This window comes from Eptesicus fuscus, chromosome 20, assembly GCF_027574615.1.
Source record: "Eptesicus fuscus isolate TK198812 chromosome 20, DD_ASM_mEF_20220401, whole genome shotgun sequence".
Lineage (NCBI taxonomy): Eukaryota > Metazoa > Chordata > Mammalia > Chiroptera > Vespertilionidae > Eptesicus > Eptesicus fuscus.
In genome coordinates this window covers 9,464,107-9,484,294 of record NC_072492.1, presented here as the reverse complement: position 1 = coordinate 9,484,294, position 20,188 = coordinate 9,464,107, and the positions used below count along the sequence as shown (strand labels likewise).

General features: G+C 43.0%; 1 protein-coding gene across 1 annotated transcript in view; it reads right to left on the bottom strand.

The window, feature by feature from the left end:
* STX8 (syntaxin 8) overlaps positions 1-20,188 on the bottom strand; it is a 243,104-nt gene that overhangs the window by 184,991 nt on the left and 37,925 nt on the right. Inside the window, exon 5 of the mRNA XM_008153588.3 lies at positions 6,279-6,403. Within this exon, the coding sequence (XP_008151810.3) occupies positions 6,279-6,403 (125 nt within the window). The remainder of the gene's footprint in view (positions 1-6,278; positions 6,404-20,188) is intronic.

Below are 20,188 nucleotides of genomic sequence, written 5' to 3'. Positions count from 1 at the left end.
AGATTCCTTACTGTGAGCTAACAAGACCTGCTTTTCAGGAGCCGTGGATCCCGAAGAGTGAAGCTCGGCTAATGAATGGCCATGCTTCGGGGAAAGCTGCATTGCTCTAGTTTTTTCCACTTTGCTTCAAACATGACAATGGGTGAGGCATGTGGGACTGCAGATATGCGGGAGACACCGTGTCTCATTCGCTGGAGATCTTCACAATAGAATTAGACTTCTGTTTCTCGCCAAAATGAATGGACAGGAACCAGATTTACTTCTGGCCTGAAACTTGGGGGAAAAGCACACACACACAAAACCACAGGCAAAATATACCACCCCCCCAAAAAAAAAAAAACATAGTTTCAAGACACAGACATCAGGAATTGAAGTACGTGATCCCTGAGAGGTGGGAAGTAAACGAGATTACTGCCTGGGAGGGCTGCCAGGCTGTGGGGGTGGGACAGATGAGCCCAGGTGGGGCCTGGCCATCGCCCTGAGTTGAAAAGAATCAGAACAGGTCAGGGTGGCTAAAGTGTATAGGGCACAGGACCAGAGAGGAGAGAGGTGTGCAGACAGAAGCCTGGGGCTCTGCACGGGCACGGGGTCCACCTGGAGGCTGCAGCTGAGTGCTGAGGGCATTTATCTGAGGAAAGTAACCAAGGCTGGGGAAAGCACCCCTGGAAAGGGGCCTCTGGGCTCAAACAGGGTTGGACACAGTTCCATTCCCACTGACCAGGTCACCTCATAATTCACTAGGCAGAGTGCAGGCAGGCCTCGTTTTATGGCACTTCGCTTTATTGCACTTCACAGACGTGTTTTTTACAAATTGAAGGCAAGACCCTCCACCAGCAAGATTACGACTCCCTTCATTGTGACGCTCACTTCGCTGCAGTGGTCTGGACCCGAACCTGCAGTGTCCCCGAGGTGGATCTGTGCTCAGAATGGTTTTGGCTCAGTAGTGGGGTAAATGACCGCTAGCCTGGCGTCAGCAAACATTTTCTAAAAAGGGCCAGATATTAAATATTTTAGGCTTTGTGGTTCATACTGTCTCGAGACCAACTACTAAACTATGCTATTGTAGCAGGAAAGCATCCATAGATAAAATGAATAAGCATGGCTGTGTTCCCAGGAGACTTTATTTATGGACACTAAACTTTGAATTTCATATACTTTTCAGTCACAAAATATTCCTCTTTTGACTATTTTCTGAACACTTAGAAATGTAAAACACATTTTTAGTTTACAAAAAACAGGTAGCAGGCCAAATGTGGCCCACAGATTAAGGTCAGCTGACCCCTGCTCTAAAGCAGACACTGCTCTGGTCCACAGTACAAAGCAAGACCCAAATAACAGCATCCCAGAAAAGAATCTCAAAAATATTTCTAGAAATACAAAGCTTTCCAGGACCAGCCCTGGCTGGTGTTTCTCAGTGGCTAGAAAAGTCAGCCTGCACACCAAAGGGCCACAGGGCATGTTCCTCGGTTGCAGATTCAATCCCCAGCCCTGGTCAGGCCATGTGCAGGAGGCAACCAATCTCTCTCTCTCTCTTCCTCCCTCCCTCCCTGCCTTCATCCCTCACTCCTCCTTCCCTCTCTTCTACTTTCTCTAAAAGTCAATGAAAAAAAAATATTCTCAGGTGAGGATTAACAATATATATATATATATATACACACACATATATATATATACACACACACACACACACACACACATATACACATATATATATATACTAGAGGTCCAGTGCACAAATGTGTGCACGGGTGGGGTCTGGCCGGCCTGCCCTGATGGGGGCCCTATCGGGCTGGGCCAGTGGTGGGGAGGGGCCGCAGGCAGTTGGCCAGCCGGCCCCACCCCCGATCAGGGTGGGGGGGGCCAATCAGGGGCTGGGCCAGCAGGGGAGGGGGGCCGATTAGGTCCCAGATCAGGCCAGTTGGCTGCCACAGTGCGCATCATAGCCACCGGTTGTTCGGATCATTCCACCATTCCGGTCGCTGGGCTTTTATATATATAGATAGAAAAATTCACAGTAACTGGCTTCCAAATGAATACTTCCTCTCTAATATTAGAAATAAGGAAGGATGTCTGCTCTTATCATTTCTATAAGGCAGGGGAGGAAAAAAAGGCATCCAGATTGAAACGAAGGAGGGAAACTATGCCAACTAAAAACAGAGACCATCAGAGTGGATCAAAACAGAGGAGCCAACTATATGCTATCTACAATAACCCCACTTTAAATCTAAAAGTACATATAAATTAAAAGTAAAAAGATTCTAACACTAATCAAAAGAAAGCAGGAGTAGCTATTTTAATTTCAGAGCTGACCTCAAAGCAAATAAAGTTATTGGGAATAAAGAGGTGAATTATGTAATTATAAGGAGGCTAATTCTCCAAAAAGACATAATCCTTAATGTGTAAGTGCCTAATAACAGAGCATCAAACTACATGAGGCAACAAGTGATAGAACTGCAAGGAGAAATAGATGAATCCACTATCATAGCGGGAGACCTCAACACCCCTCCGTTAGAAATGGAAAGATCCAGCAGGCAGAAAATCAGTAAAAACATAAATTCACCACCATCAATCAACTGGATATAATGGACATCTACAGACTACTTCATTAAAAGCAGAACAAACATTCTTCTCAAGCTTATATGGAACATCCACCAAGACAGACCACATTCTGGGCCATAAAATGCACCTTAACAAATTTAAAATAGAAATCATACAAAGTTTGCTCTCAGACTATAATGAAATTAAGCTACAAATTAATAACAGAAAAATAAATAGAAAATACCAAAATATACAGAGATTAAACAACACACTTTTAAAGATTTTTTATAAATGTTTTTATTGATTTTTTTTTAAGAGAGAGAGAAGAAGGGATAGGGAGAGGCAGAAACACTGATGAGAAACATCAATTGGCTGTCTCCTGCATGACCTCTACTGGAGATGGAGCCCACAACCTGGGCATGTGCCCTGTCTGGGAATCAAACAAGTGACCTCTTGATGCGTGGGTGGATGCTCAACCACTGAGACACACCAGCTGGGCTAAACAATACCCTTTTAAATAACACATGTGTCAAAGAAAAAATCTCAAGAGAAATTTTTAAATATTTTGAACTAATGTAAATGAAAACAACATTTACCAAAATTTATGGGATGCAGCAAAAGCTGTGTATAGAGGAAAATTTATAGCACTGAGGGCATATAGTAGAAAAGAAGAAAGATCTATGTTCAATAACATAAACTTCACCTTAAGAAACTAGAAAAAGAGCAAATTAAATCCAAAGTAAGCAAAAGAAAAGAAATAAGAATTAGAACAGAAATTAATGAAACTGAAAACAGGAATTCAAAAAACCAATGCTAGTTCTTTGAAAAGATAAAAAAAAAAAAAAAAATAAGCCTCTAACCAGATTAAATAAGAAAAAAGGCGAGGACAGAAATTAATAATAGCAATGAAAAGGGAAACATCACTACAGATCTCATAACATTAAAAGAATAATAAAAAATATTATGAACAACTCTATGCCACCAAATGTGATAACCCAGATGGAATGGACCAATTTCTTGAAAGATACAAACTGCCAAAACTCACATAAGAAGAAGCAGACAATCTGAATAGACATATCTAAAGAAATTGAATTAACAATTAACAACCACCCCAAACAGAAGCACCAAATGGGTTCACTGTTGAAGTCTACCACAAAGCACCAAATGGGTTCACTGTTGAAGTCTACCACACATTTACGAAAGAAATTATAACATTCCTCAAATGTTATAACCATAACAAGTTGGATTTATCCTAGGTATGTAAGGCTGGTTCAACATTCACCAATCAAAGTAATCTATCACAATTTGTTGAGAAGACTCCATTGTATTACCTTTGGTCCTCTGTCAAAGATCAGTTGACTATACTAATGTGGATTAATTTCTGGGCTGTCTATTCTGTCCAATGATCTATTGATGTATTTTTTTCACCAGCACTAAATTGTTTCTTTATCTTTGATTTTCTGTAGTTTGAAAATGATATGCCTAGGTGTAGTTGGGTTTTTTGTTAGTTTGTTTTTAACTTACCCTGTAACTTTTAACAAATTTTAGTGAACAGGCTGTATGTTGGAAAAAGCACTGTAGCAAATTCACCAACATAAATAAATATTATATATCTACAATTATAGTCTACATATTTAAATCCAAGAGTTACCGCTGGTAAACAATGTTTGGCAAATGATTAGCACGTGATCACACCACATGAAGCTAGGTAACTGGTTCTGTTGTCACATGGCATGACTTTTTGCAGCAATTTTAATGCATGCCAGCTGATGTTCCCATGTGCACTAAGCCATGCCCTAGCCGTGTGCATTTGTTTACTCTTGGTGACTGGTGAATGCACACATTAACTAGACCTATTCAGTATAAATTTATACATATAGAAAACTTTTCTGCAAAATTAAACTTTTCATACATTTTAATTACACAAACTTGTCTATGTAAGTAAAAACAGGTAAAATAATTAATTTGTCAATTTTTTAACATATGCATTCGGAAAACCTACTTTATTATATAATGGACTTTTAGCTTTAACGGACACCCCCTCGCCCAAATTAGTCTGTTATATCAAGGTTTTACTGTAGTCGTTAGGGCGATACATATTAGAACCACAATGAAATGCAGCACAGATTATTAAAATGTCTAAAATGAAAAAGACTGACTGCACCACGTTTGCTGAGGATCTAAAACAAACAGAACACCCAGCTGGCATGACTCAGTGGTTGAGCGTCGGCCTATAAACCAGGAGGTCACGGCTCAATTCCCTGTCAGGGCACATACTCTGGTTGCAGGCTCGATCCCCAGTGTGAGGCATGCAGGAGGTAGCCGATCAATGATACTCTCTCATCATTGATGTTTCTATCTCTCTCTCCCTCTCCCTTCCTCTCTGAAATCAATAAAAATATATTTTTAAAAATAACACAAATAGGAGACATACATCTTTTGATGATGATGTAATATAGTACAAACACTTTCAAAACTAGTGTGGTAATTTCTTTAACAGTTAAACATACACCTACATTGGCCAGTCATTCCACTAGTAGGGATTTACCTAAGAAAATGAAAATTTATGTCTATACAAAGACTTGCATCTGAACGTTCAATAGCAATTTTATTTGTAATACCAAATACTCAACAACATGTGAATGGACACAAAGATTGTGGTTAATTCAAGCCACGTAATACTATTCTGCAATACCAAAGAATGAAATACTGACCCATGCAACAATGTGGATGAATCTTAAAATAATTATGCTTCGATAAAGAAGCCAGACTCCTTCCGCCATACTGTATGATTCCATTCATGCAAAATTATAGAAAATAGAAAATAATTTATAGTGACAGAAAGCAGATCAACAGCTGTCTAGGGATTGGAGGAGCAGCAATAGTAAGAATCACAAATAGACATGAAGAAAACTTTTGGGAATAATGATTATGTTCATTATTTTGATTATAGTGATGGTTGTGCAGATGTATACATGTCAAAGCTTAGTGAATCACATACACTGTATGCTCTTTATAATAATGTCAACTGCACCCCAATAAAGCTGTTTTTAAAAAGCAGAATTAGAATGAATAACATCTCAACACTGACATGAAATAATACCCATGATACATATTAAATAAAAAATTAAAAAGCTGTGGAATTATATATATCATAAACCCATTTATGCAAAATATGTCTTCTTATACTGAATATATACATGTGTATTGACAAAAAGTCTGAGGAAATATATATTAATTTGTTTATATATTGGAGAAGCAATATGGAAAGCTTTTCATTTTATATGTCTCTGTATTGTTTGAACTTTGTATAACAATTGTGCATTACTTCTGAAATTTAAAAGATAGAAGACAGTAAAAGAAATAATTAGCAGGTTAAAAGTCACTGGGCAAGATGAACTTCAAGGTAAAGGCCAAACTGACTTATTTTAATAAGGAAACGATGGAGTCTGTGTTTGGTGAATAAATTTCCAATTGTGGAGAAGAGGAGGCGCACATGTGGAGAAGTGGCCTCAGAGCTGCCGGCCACTCTCTCCCACGGGGAGTCACTACCTCCTGAGTCACGGATTCATGGATGACATCATTTGTCTGTCCCTCAGGTTTCCTGCGGCACAAAACTGCCAGGGGCTTTAAAAGACCAACAGTTCTCCCGCTGATCTTCTACGGGCATAAGGAAGAGTCAAGGCTACCGTAAAAACCTGACAAGGTTCCTGAGCCCACAGTCCTTGGGTAGCCAGTACCTTGGATGATTTTCTGCTGCTGTTGCCGGATTTCATCAAAACCCAAGCCTCTGGTCTCCTCCGGCTCCTCCAAGAGCCAAGGGTTGGGTACGCCTCGCTTAGCCCCTCCCGTCATCAGGCTGGACCTAAGAACAAGATTAAATGTGTTACATAACTCAAAAAATATAGCTCTGCTGCAAATTACTCCCACAAGTGCGGAGGTGGCCAGCCTCGAATGCTTTGAAAATTCAATTCAACCACAATTTATTGCAGCCGACGTCGATGCCAGCAACTGTGCTCGGTGCTGGAAGAGGCCTGAGGATGAATAAAGCACAAGCCTGGTCCCCTGGAGAATTACAGCCTGTGAAGGAGGCTGTGGCAGCACGTAACACCCTTACTAATCCTCCAAGATACATTAGAGTCAATAATCACAAATGAGGGCCCTAAATTTCACAATCACGAGGCCAATGGACGTAGCCTTTTTAAGGACTAAGTTTGTCTCACAGGCCTATGTAACATCAAAGGCACATACTTTATCTCAAGAAGATCCAAATTTGCAACCACAGACTATAGCATTAAAAAATGACCATATAATTTTCTATTAATGGGTATTTCGTAGCTCACAGATAGACACACACGCAGGGTTTCCAACCCCATTTTATGAATGTAATGTAGCATTCATAACATAATAAATTCTGAATTACCGATCTTAATCTCTCTCCCTCTAGTGAACCACATGCCCCTTCTGCGCCAGACACGTTGGTCCCCTTGCTGTCTGAAGACGGGGGCACACACGCTCCCAGCCTCAGTCCCCTGTTTATAGGGTTCTTCTCATCTCGAGTACCCCCTCTTGTGTTCCCACCTGCCCACACTGTCCAAGCCCCAAGGACCATTTTGTTCATGAAACCATCTCTGACCACTTCCATCCAGATGTGAATAGTCACTCACTTTAGAGTTCACAGGATTCATAAAAAATGACAATGACCACCATGGCGGACATAGCAGTAGGAGCAGTAACAACGTATGTGCAGGCACAGCTCCAGGCGATTTACAGGTATTCACTAACATTGTCTGTGATTCTTCTAGCCCTTTCTTTTCCCATCTCTTTTATTGTCTACGAATAACTGCTACCCAATAGTTTAACCTTTTATATAAATGTCTACTAGGCAGAAGGCAGGAACTGAAAATCACCCGTGATGGGACTGCACACAGCTTCCCAACACAGAGTAAACAGCTGTCAGTTCCACCCCCTACCAGCAATACGGTAACATCTGCCTCAGAGAGCTCGGCTGGCTGCAGCGTAGTTAGTCCCCATACACCGAAAGGTGGTGGGTTCAATCCCCAGTCGGGGAGAGTAAGGGAGACAACCAATCGCTGTTTCTCTCTCACAATACTGTTTCTCTCTCTCCCCCTTACTCTCTCTAAAAATAAAATAAAAAAGTAAAAAAATAAAGCACAAAGCTTTGAAAAAGTGCTAAGCAATAACAAAGTTATCTTGGTCTTACTCTCACTATAACAGCAATAGTAAAATGCGGTAAAAATGATTCCCTAAAGCCTTCTTTCTCGGTTATCTGATCCCAAAACTTCTGTTATGTTTTTCAAGGCGGAACTACCTCTCTCTCTTTTCTTCTGGTGTTTGTCTTTTCTTTAGGGTTTTATGCTCAACTTAATGTTTGGACTGATGCCTACTATTACTCAGTATTCTCCTAGGTAGAAAGAAAATATGGAAGAACTTAAGACATAATTCTTGTTTTCAAGGAGTTTACAATCAAACTGAAAAGAAAAACTAACCACACATGAAGGAACTACTAACCGAAGTAAGAAAACTGCAGCTTTGTATCCCTGGGCACTTCCAACAACCCCCTCAGCCCATAAAACAAGTGAACTAAGTAGGTCAATGGTTTTCAAAAGTCCTGGTCAGATGCTTGAGGAACAGACACCCTCATTAACAGTCATTAATAGTGGTTTGGGAGGTGAGCGGGGAAGACTCATCTTGGTGGGGGAGCCAGGCATTCCCTTTTCTCCTACAGAAAATGATTTTCTATCACCGGACATCACCGAATTAGATGATCTGGAAGATCCTTACTGCTTTAATTACAATTTTTCTCAGTAAGTATTAAATTGCATAAATAAGAAGAGAAAAACAAAACAAAACAATTCCCCACTTAATCCATTCTCCTCTCCCCCAGTCTTTCTATTTTCACCACAGACCCATGGGCTCAGGCCAAACACCCTGGAATGATCTCTGACTCTCTCTCTCCTACCCCGCACTTCTAACGCATTGGAAATCCTTCAAAACGTATCTCAAATCTGTTGCTTCCGCCCTACTGCTCCTGCCTCCTGCTTCCACTCCTGCCCTCTACCATCTACTTCCCAAAGAGCTGCCAGAGTGATCACTGTAAAAACAGACCTGCTTCCTCTGCTCTTCCCATCCACCTTTGAAACACATCTTTACTGTAACTACAAGCCACGCTGGTTTCCTTGCTGCCTCTACAATACACTGAGCACATTCCTATCTCAGGGACTTTGCACCCACTGTCCCTCCAACCTACCGTGGCTAAGGCACGCCTCCCTGTCCTCCCCCACCCCCACCCCATGGTCACGTGGCCTTGCTCCCTTATTCATTCTACTTTGCTGAAATGTCATCTCAGACAGGTTTCCCTGACCACTCTAAAAAAGTACCCTTCCCTATAACTCAGCCCCCCACACACACACACAATCCTGCTGTATTTTCTTTATAGTACTTAAACCACCTGCTATTGTGTGATACATATTTGTTGATTTTCTATCTCCTACACAAGACTACAAGCTCCACAATGATAGGGACTGCCTTCTTTGTACTATAGCCTCAGTGCCTGGCATAATAGACACTGAAAAAAAGGCTGAATGAATTAAGTAATTCAGCAAAAAACATAACCAAATGAATGAAATAAACAAGCGCAGTCAGGAAATTATAGTATCATATGCTGGTGCTGTGTTTTGTAATTTCAAAGGCATTTCACAAACATTATTTCATTTGAATTGTACACAAGCCTGTGTGTACGTCAGAGTTGGTATTACTGACAAGAAAACTAAGGTAGCCCGGCTGGCGCAGCTCAATGGTTGAACAACAATCTATGAACCAGGAGATCATAGTTCGATTCCCTGTCAGGGCAAATGCCTGCGTTGTGGGCTCGATCCCCTGTGTGAGCGTGCAGGAGGCAGCCCATCAATGATCGCTCATCATTGATGTTTCTCTCTCTACCTCTGCCTTCATCTCTGAAATCAATAAAAATATATTTAAAAAGAAAACCAAGATAAAGAAACATCATAGTGACTTCCTCCAGGTCACACACTTAGTGGCAAAGCTAAATGTTCAATGCACAGCTTCTGACTCTTAACCCAAGGCACTTTCTACCACCTCAGGAAAGGTTTCAGAAAGGCAAGGAGACTCCAGACAGTCCTGAAGAATGGGTAGGTTTAGCTATGCGAGAGAGAGAGATGGTAAGGCATTCCAAGAAAGGGTAAGGACATGAATGGAGTCTCCAGGGCAGGGAATATAGGCCATATAGATAGTGGGATGGCAGTGGAGAGTGGGTGAAATTTGAGGGGCTGGATCAAGGAGTATTGATTCCAAAGTAGGTAGCCACTGTGAACTTCCTTCTGTTCTCCTAGTCACTTTCATCATCACACTCTTCCAGAATCTTGTCATTTTAGCCATGCTATAAATCCTCAAGCAACAACTTTCTTTCCTATTCACAGCTCAACTTCCTGAAACAATGAACTCTGCTCATCAATTCTACTTCCTGACCCTCACAGTTCATTCTTCAATCAACTACTGCCCCATTACTCCACTAAAATTCTTCTCTCCCACAATCTTACTGCCAAATCTCCTCCCAGGATTCACTTTGCCCCTCTTCTAGCCTCATGTGTCATGGCTGACTTTATCTTTTACCCATGAACCTCCGCTCCCCTGGTTTCTTCCATCCCACTCTCTCCCACTGAGAGAGCTTTCTCTGGAATTTGCAGGTAACTCTCCATCTGCCCCTTCAATATTGCTGTTCTTCAGGAATTCTATTTAGCTCTTCTCTTTTTACTATATTGTCTCTCTCTGGGCAACTGTATCGCTTCCAGTGACTTCAAGCTGTAAGAACAGGGGCTAGCAGTGATTAAACACTTTTTACGCCCCAACACAAACTCAACAGCACTTTCTTTTGAATCATTATGGGGGTGGAATCTTAATTGGGGGTGCGGGAGGGGCATGCTCCCTTCCATAGCAGGGCAATATCAGAATCTGGGGGTGGAAGGTGAAATATAAGGAACAAAAGAAACAAAGAAAATAGAAACAGACTCACAGATACAGAGAGTAGACTAAGGTTGCAGAGTGGAGAAGGGATAGGAGACTGGGTGGGTGAAAAAGGTGAAGGGATTAAGAAGTGCAAACTGGTAGTCACAAAATAGTCCAGGATGTAAAGTAGAGCCTAGGGAATATAGTCAATAAGTGTGTGTGTGTGTGTGTGTGTGTGTGTGTGTGTGGCTAATATGCAAATTATCCGCTTGGGAGTTCTACCGGGAGAGAGGAAGTTTGATCACTCGCTATGACATGTGCTGACCACCAAGGGGCAGAGTGGAACATGGCGGGTGACCAGCAGTGGCAGTGGGGCACTGAGGGAGCGAGGAGGTGGGGAGGTGGGGAGGCCAGGCCTAGGGACCCTACGCTACACGATTTCATGCACCAGGCCTCTAGTCCTATCTAATAAAGATGGAATATGCTAATTGACCCTCACACCATCGCAAAGGTGGCAGCGCCCAATAAGGAGGGAATATGATAATGACTGCCCCGCCCTCAAATATGGCGGTGCCCACAGCCACAAGATGGCGGCACCCAGTCCCCTCAGCCCTGCCAGGGCGGCAGGCACATGGCAAGGCTGCGCACCTGCCTCCAGAGTTCCCCAGTCCCCTCAGCCCCAGCCGCCCAGGGCCGGCCGAGGCTCAGGTAACCAGGGCCTGGCCGAGGCTTGCGCTGCTGGCAGTGGCAGCAGCAGAGGTGTGATGGGGGCGTCGCCTTCCCCTGATTGCCGGGTCGCCTCCTGCCCTTGAGGGCTCCTGGACTGTGAGAGGGGGCAGGCTGGGCTGAGGGACCCCCCTCCAGTGCATGAATTTTCATGCACCAGGCCTCTAGCATTATAATAACTATGTATGGTGCTAGGCGGGTACTGGAAATACCAGAGGAAACACTTTGTGAAGTATATGCTTGTGTAACCACTATGCTGTACACCTGAAACTAATACAAAATACTACTGAATGTAAACCGTAATTGAAAAACCATGTTTTAACGGGGGGGGGGGGGGGGGGGGGGGGGGGAGCACAAAAACAGTTAAAAGGAACCCCACATACAGAACCCCGGTGAGGCATATCTTTCCACCCTCAGCCTGATTGACATTACCGTGTCAAAGACGTCCCAGTTATCTCGACCCCTGATACTTCCCTACAGGCTCTACATCTGCATTTATTGCCTTTTGTTTAGGAAACTCCAACTGATATTCCACTCCAAATCCAATATCCAATTCATTACTTTTACCCCAAAGCTGTTTTCCTCCTCTGCTCTCTGTTCTGGTTAGCATCATCACTGTGTTCCCAACCATCCAAACCTGCCCCTGCCCAACCCCACGTCCTCTCAATGTCCGAGGCCTTCCTTGGACATTGAGGTGGTCTTCAAGTATGTGCCCTCACTGCCATCCCCAGTGGCACTGCCCTCATCAGCTCGCATGTAAAAGATGGCCATAGCCTTCTGACTGGTCTCCCTGTTCCCATCACCCTCATTCAAACCATCTTTGCCTCTGCGGCCAGAACTCTTTCTAAAGTGGAATCTCGCTGCAACATTTCCCTGTTTTCAAACTTTCACGATTCCCTAGAAGGTACAGATCAGGTTTAAGCTTTACAATATGGCCCCACTGATCTCTGCAGCGTCATCTGCCAACACCCCTTCCAGGCCCTGCTCTTCCTCCGGCCCACAGACTGCTCACCACTTCTCAGACAAAGGCACCAACTTTCACACTCTCATGTTTTTGCATGAGTCTGGAGGGTCCCCACCCCCACCCCTTTGTCCATCTGGCAAAATTCTATTCATCCCGTAAGGCTCAACTCAAATGTCACTTCTGCTGTTTAGTCTTTCCTGATCCCCGGCCCCACCCCCTTCCCTCGAATCAATCACTCCCTGGTGCTCCCCTGGCACTTTGTTCAAAACCTCCAACGTGGCATTTATCAAGCAGGATTGTAGTTAGTTATTTGCTCATCTGTCTCCCTTCCTAAATTACGCACTCTGTAAGGAGAGCGGCCACACGACAGTCTTGTTTAAACCGCTAGTGCCAGATAAGCGTGCTTCTGCGCATGCTGGGCAGGAAGCCTTCAGTGCGTGTTCTTGAGACAGGACGGGAGAGACAAGATGAGAGGGGTAGTTAACATTTTTATCAGGAGGCTGTCTTTTTTTAATATGTTTTTATTGATTTCAGAGAGGAAAGGAGAGGGAGAGAGAGAAACATCAATGATGAGAGAGAATCATTGATCGGCTGCCTCCTGCACGCCCCACACTGGGGATTGAGCCCACAGCCTGGGCATGTGCCCTGACCGGGAATTGAACCACAACCTCCTGGTTCATCACTGAGCCATACCGGCTGGACGAGATTGTGTTTTTTTTACTAAAAAAAGCAAAAGGAACCAACTGCTGCCCGCCTTTCAGATTTTAGAGCGAATGGAGAGAATGTTACTAGAAAGGGAATTCTGTCACTAAAACACTTGGTAGCTCAAGCCCGCATTTGGAAGGACAACGAAGGAGTGTTTCTCCTTTGAAAATTAAGTTAAAGAAAGGAAATGCTAAAAACGCTCCTCTTGAGGTTAGGATAGACTCCCAATGTTGTTTTAAATAAATTAATAACTTCCATCCATATTCTTTCAAGATGCAAATTATCTAAAAAATGGCACTTATCAAATAAATGCCACATTAATACATAGGTTAGATATGTCATAAAGATTTTACCAAAAAATTGTACAGTCGCTTCTAAAGATATAAAAATACTGCATTTGCATCCCCCAAAGCAAATGATGTTCATTTTTAAATTATAATCCATGACTCGGGGGGCACAGATACTCCGCGTTCTTCTGCGGACAAATGTAGTTGAAGCTGTTAGAGCTCGCCGGGAGGGCGTGCTTATCTACTGACTACGGACTGGGAAAGGCAGTGAATTCCGAGAAGCAGCTTTCTTTAGCTTTGCTCACCATTTTAAAAAGGAGTCAAAATGACTATAGAAAATGTCTGTCCTATCTGAAAAAAATCTCTGAGTATTCACAGACTGCAGGGAGGCTGGAAGTGAGGATTAGGAAGATACTTCTAGGGCGTCGGGGAACTGCTTTTTCAAAATTTCGTCTTGGTAGTTTCTTCCTGTGATTCCAGAAATGCACAGAGGCTCAAATTTCAATCAGAAATAGATTCTCTGACATCGATTCTTTAAGGGAAATCTGGCAGCAACATGCAGACTGGATCACACGGAGGAGCGCGCAGTCAGAGGTGGGCCAGGGGCGAGGGTCCTCTGGGCCGAAGGTGATGAGGGTCTGGACAAGGGGAATGACAAGGAACAGCAGGAAAATGACGATCACACAGTGACTCGGAGGAAAACCCCACGAGTGTTGGTGAACAGACTGGCTATAGGGGACACAGGCTGCCACGCTGGGTGGCTTGGGGAACTGACACAACTTAGGGAAAGGGAACGTTTCATTTTCTTTCAGAATTTTCTCCAACTTCAACATAGTTCCTAGTAACAACCCTGAAGTAAAACTGCTCCTTTAAGATCATAATCTGTAGATGGATGTCTATTTGTAGCCATATTTACTAGACGGCTCCAGTCTTCAGTCCAGGACTCTGTCCTATTCTTTTCTGTATCCCATCCGCCTGTCCATCCACAAATACTGAGGACCTTCCATGTGCCAGTCTTGGAAGGGAACAGGAGGACAAACACCTGACCTCACAGAGCTGATACTTCAGGACAACAGACGCCTAAACTGTGACTTTTGCAAGTAAGTACTCGAAATAACTTCTTCTTTTTTTTTTTTTTTGTTAAATTGAATAAATAATCTTTATTGTGTATTAGTCCAGAACAATAAGAACTCAAGCAAGAAAAATATCTTACATATCACCCAAGGAAATTCTCACCATAGCATCTTTAAAATCTACTGCAATGAAATACTTTTCTAATTTTAAACAAATCCCATTTTGTCCCTATTCATCGCTGGTCATATTTACCAATAAAACGTTTTAACATTAAAGTAAAAACTTAACCAAAGAGTTCACAGAAACACGGAAATACCACAAAGTCGTTATTTTGGCCTCCAACCTAAATTTGAGAAATTCCGGTTTGCTATTCCAGAGAGCCATGCGGCAATCCAAAAATCAAGCAAATAAAACCAGGTCACTGTACCTAAGTGTGATTGTCATGGTACCTGAAGAGGGGCAGGAAGGATGATATACAAAAACATGAGAATTCTAAGTGAAAAGTGAATTAGCTACTCTGCAAAATTTATGGTGACTGAGAGCCATCTGCTGGTTAGCAATTAAAGTTCAACTACAAAATAAATGTTAAGAAACCCAATAATTACCATTTATTATAAGCAGCTCCTTACTTTATTAAACAATGCACTCCTGAAAACATGTTTCAAAACAGAATGAGCAAAAGTCAACAGTTTGCTTACATATTACCAGGGAGTTTCTAGTGCCAGAGCTGTTACCTTTTTTTTTTTTTTTATTCTCACCTGAGGATATTTTTTCAATTGATTTTTTTTTTTTTAAGAGAGGAGAGAAGAGAGAAAGAGAGATACATCAATGTGAGAGAGACACACACATCGATTGGTTGCCTCGCACCCAACTGGGCCAGGGATCAAGCCTGCAACTGAGGTATGTGCTCAGGAATCTGAACTCGCAACCCTTTGGTCTGCAGGCCAATACTTTAACCACTAAGCAAAACCAGCCAGGGCAGACCTGTGCCTTTTATGACATTATTTTCAATCTTTCACTTTGCTCTGCACAACCAAACACACTTACATGACAAATCCAATGAGTGCCCAACTGAGGTTATCAATGTGCATGTAGGCGCTCGGCAAGCCCAATGACCATCTTTGTGTCAACTCTACTGTTTTGTCCCTTTAGTATGTATTCCCAATCACACTCATTTTATAAAATAAAGATTAAATGCACTAAAATATTCAATAAATTGTACAAATTATCACTGTTCTATGGATAAAGATGCAAAGTCTAGTTAAACAAAATTATTGGCTGGCAGTGAGTAGAATTAACTCTATAGTGTTTAAACTCTGGTGTCGAAAATTTTACAGTAGAAATTGCCAGCTGACCTACAAAAATCCAAATCTGGCATTAAAACACTGTTTAAGGGTGTCAATGAATAATGCATCTATAATCAAGATATACAAAAGCCAATAACCATCTATACAGTCATCATTTCCACCTCAATAACCTTGCTTTTTATTACATCCACTAGAGGCCCGGTGCATGAATTTATGCACAGGTGGGGTCCCTCGGCCTGGCCAGCAATCGGGGACAATCAGGGCCGTCTTGCCCAGTCCCGATCAGGGCTGATAGGGGCTGGCTGGCCAGGGGAGGGACCGTGGGAGGTTGGCCGGCCGCAGGAGGTTGCCTGTGGGAGTGCACTGACCACCAGCAGGCAGCTCCTGCGTTGAGTATCTGCCCCCTGGTGGTCAGTGCACATCACAGCTACCGGCCGGTCATCCGGTCGCAACAGTCGCTTAGGCTAGCAGTCGCCAACCTTTTGGACCTCAAGGACTACCAGTGGTCCACAGACCACTGGTTGGCAACCACTGGCTTAGGCTTTTATATATATAGATTAACCAGATTCATATCTAAAATCCCAAATAAATAGCTTTTAACTATGCTTTTAACCATGTTTTTAACTATGGCATCTTTCTCTCTGCAGGCAGGGCCCAGGAATCTGTAAGCTCTCTCAGGTGATTCTTATGCAACCAGCTGGGAACCTATATGCAGATTGGTATGGACATTATTGTCCAGAAAGAATAGGATCAGAGAAAGCATAGAAGAAAGCGGGAAAATGTGTGGTGTACAAATCTATTCACTCTACAAAGGCTATCTGGAGTCTATTTCTTTCACGGTCTTCTCAAGTTCCTCCACCTCACATGCATCTCTCCTTTCTCTAAGAGATCGCTTATGACCCACACCACACAATTTAGCACTTAATTATAAACAACAACTGATCTCTAATAATTTTGTGCAGGATAGAAAGATCTCCCCCAAATGGCATGCCAGTTCTGGATTCCCCTCTGCTACGACCAGAGACAAGTGTTCAGTGATGTTTACAAAGCACTTTCCAAAGCAAAATATGCTTTTCCACATAGATTTGTGTCATTGGAACTTCACAATATTGAGGAGTCATGGTTATCTTCATTTGACAGAAAATGAAATGGACTCAAAATTCAAACGTAGGTTTTCTGATACCACCCCACCCCTTTTTTTTTTTTACTAAATTATACATGCAAAGTTAGCAATATTATCTACTAGGTGCCATGAACAAAAAGTCAATGAGAAAGGAATAAGAGAGGGTGCTTACAGGGGAACCATGATAGGACACCAAAATTAGAGAGAAAAGGCCTGAGAGACAAAAACATGGCAAAGGACAAGAAGGCTTTCTAGTTCTTTCTCTGCCGTTTACTCACCTCAGGCACAATGACTTCTCTAAGAATCAGTCTCCTCATCTGTGAACCAAATAAAGTAATCCCTTCTCTGATTAACTCTGAAAATTAATATGAGGGTCAAATAAAATAATACATAAAAGTGCTTGGTAAATAGAGAAAAGAGGGAGGGAGACATAGAAAACTCTTTTCAATAAAGAAGAATATTTTTAGCAGTTTCTTTAAAATTTCACTTATTAAAAAAGCAGTTTCATATATAGTTAGTACTTTTCAAATTGAAAGTATTAAATAGGCTTTTCAAAAAATCAACTAACTAACTTACAATATGGGGTATATAGGTAGCTCCTCTTTCTTCTTCCTGCTTATTTGTAGACTAGAATTCTCCCTTTTCAATTCCCAGATGATTTTTACAATTTAATTAATGTATACAGGGGTATCAAATATTTTTATTTTCCCTGTCAAAAGTCACAATTACACCAATAGTTAGGGACTGCAATTCAAAACAAGATAACATATGTCACTCATCAAATTGGCAAAACCCAACAAGTTCCATCACACTCTGACAGCCACAGTGTAAGGAAATGGGATCCCATGTATTGCTGGAGGGGATGTAAAGCATTACAACTTTCAAGAAACAGACATGGCAGGACCTGTTAAATTTGAATACCCATACCTTTTGTCCCCACTTTGGGGACTCTGTCTTACAGATATTGAAGCCACACATCCTTCTTCTTTTTTTTTTTTTAAATATATTTCTTTATTGATTTCAGAGAGGAAGAGGGAGAGAGAGATAGAAGCATCAATGATGAGGGAGAATCATTGACTGGCCACCTCCTGCACTCCCCCTACTGGGGATCGGAGCCCACAACCCAGGCATGTGCCCTTGGCCAGTATTGAACCTGGAACCCTTCAGTCCACAGGCTGACGCTCTATCCACTGAGCCAAACTGGCTAAGGCAACGCCACACATTCTTTATGGATATTTGCTGCAATATTGTTTGTAATGACAAAAAAACTAAACAACCCAATATCCATCAAATGGGGAGTGGTTGTAATGATTGCATATTCATACTGTGGAATAATGCAGCTACTGAAAAGAATTTTGGTAGATCTATTGATTGGAGTAATGCCCAAATGTAAATAAAGAAAGTAAATTACACTCAAAAGAACTGTTGGCCCAGAAGGAAACTCACTATAGACTGATTCATTTGCCTCTCAGTATAACCATTATTGCTTGTCTCATTTTCAGTTCCTATAAGTGTATTCCTAGTATCACATGAGCTCACTCATCTAGGGGAAAAGATGAACAATATAGACTGAAGAACAAGAACAGCATTGATCAGACTGTCAGACCTCAGAGGGAAGGTAGGGGAGGGTGGGGACAAGGGAGATAGATCAACCAAAGGACTTGTGTGCTTTCATATGAGCCTAACCAGTAATCACGGACAACAGGGGGATAGGGGCATGTGGGGGGGGGGGGGGGTTGGGATGGGAATGGGAGGGTGGGGTTGATGACAAATATGGGATACCTTAATCAATAAAGTAATTAAATGCAAAAAAAAAAAAAAGTAAATTACAGCCCTGGCTCCCTCGGTTGGGTATTGTGCTGTGTACCAAGAGGTTGCTAGTTGGATTCCAGGTCAGGGCATATGCCTGGGTTTGGGGATTGAACCCCAGTAGGGGTTGTACAGGGGGTACCCGATTGATGGTTGACTCTCACATTGATGTTTCTCTCTCTCCCTTCCTCTCTCTAAAAAAATCAATAAAAATATTAATAAATAAATGAGATTGCTATGCTAAGTGAAACAAGCCAATCAGAGAAAGACAAATATCACATGATCTCATCCTACCTAATAATAGACAAATATGCAAAATGACCATACCTCCGACACACCCACAAGCCACACCCACCATCCAATCAGAGCGAGTATGCAAATTAACCCATCCAAGATGGCTACAGCCACAGAAAGCAAGGTTTCCCAGGCAACAGAGGGAAATAAGCTTTCTGCCAGCTGTTTCGGGCCTAAGCCTCCACTCAAGCTACAAAGTTTCAATTATAGAAGGTAAACAAATTCAAACAGAAATGGCGTCAGAATGGAGCTTGAGAGAGCAGGCCAGGGTTGCCACCGGCAACAGGGGAAGCAAAGCTTTCCGCACACCCTGGCCGGGACCACCCGCTTAAGGCAACAAAGTTTCAATTATAACCCCAACACAAATGCCTGCCGCTGCAGAGGGAGCCCTAGGCTTGGCTCCGCTCCAGGCTACAAAGTTTCAACTGTAGAAGGAAAATAAATTCCAGATACCAGGGCCTCCGCTTGGGTTGTCAGGAGGCGTGGCCGGCCTGCAAACCACCACAGGCCTCTCGCTCAGGCCGCCCCACACCCCAAAGGAACCCCACCCTGATCAGGGACACCCTTCAGGGCAAACCAGCTGCCCCCCCCCGCCCCTGTACCAGGCCTCCTCTATCCTACCTAATAAAATGGTAATATGTAAATTACTATCACTCCGCTACGCCCAGGATTGGGCCAGAGGGAGGCACAGGGGGCGGGACTCGGGGTGGCCGGGGTAGCCGATTGGGCCGGCGGGACGCTGAGCCATGGCTGTGCTGCAGAACAGAAGGGGCCTCTGGGGCAGCGAGCTCATGTCCCACCTCGGACCATCAAAAGCGGGGGAGCTGGATGCCTGTCTGCTCCGACACCAGGCCTTTCGGAAGCCTCCGCCGAGCCGGAGGCTTCTGAAAGGCCTGGTGCACCAGCGGACAGGCACCCAGCTCCCCTGCGATCAAAAGCGAAAGCGTGTAGGGTACCCTACACGTGCATGATTCAATCATGCACTGGGCCTCTAGTTTATATATAAAGTCAAATGAACACAATAAACTGACAAATAAAACTGAACCAGTGGCATGGAAACATAAAACAGACTAATGAATCTCAGAGGAAAAGGGGAGGAGGTTAGGAAGAGATTAACCAAAGAACTTATATGCATTGACCATGGACACAGACAATAGGGTGGTGAAGACCTGGGGCAGGGCGGGACCCATTGGAGGGGGGTAATGAGGGGGGAAAGGGGGACATCTGTAATACTCTTAACAATAATGATTTTTTTTTTTTTTTAAGTAAGGGGGGGAGGTAAAGAGATCAACCAAAGGCCTTGTATGCATGCATATGAGCATAACCAATGGACACAGACACTAGGGGGGTGAGGGCATGTGCTAGGGGGTGGGGG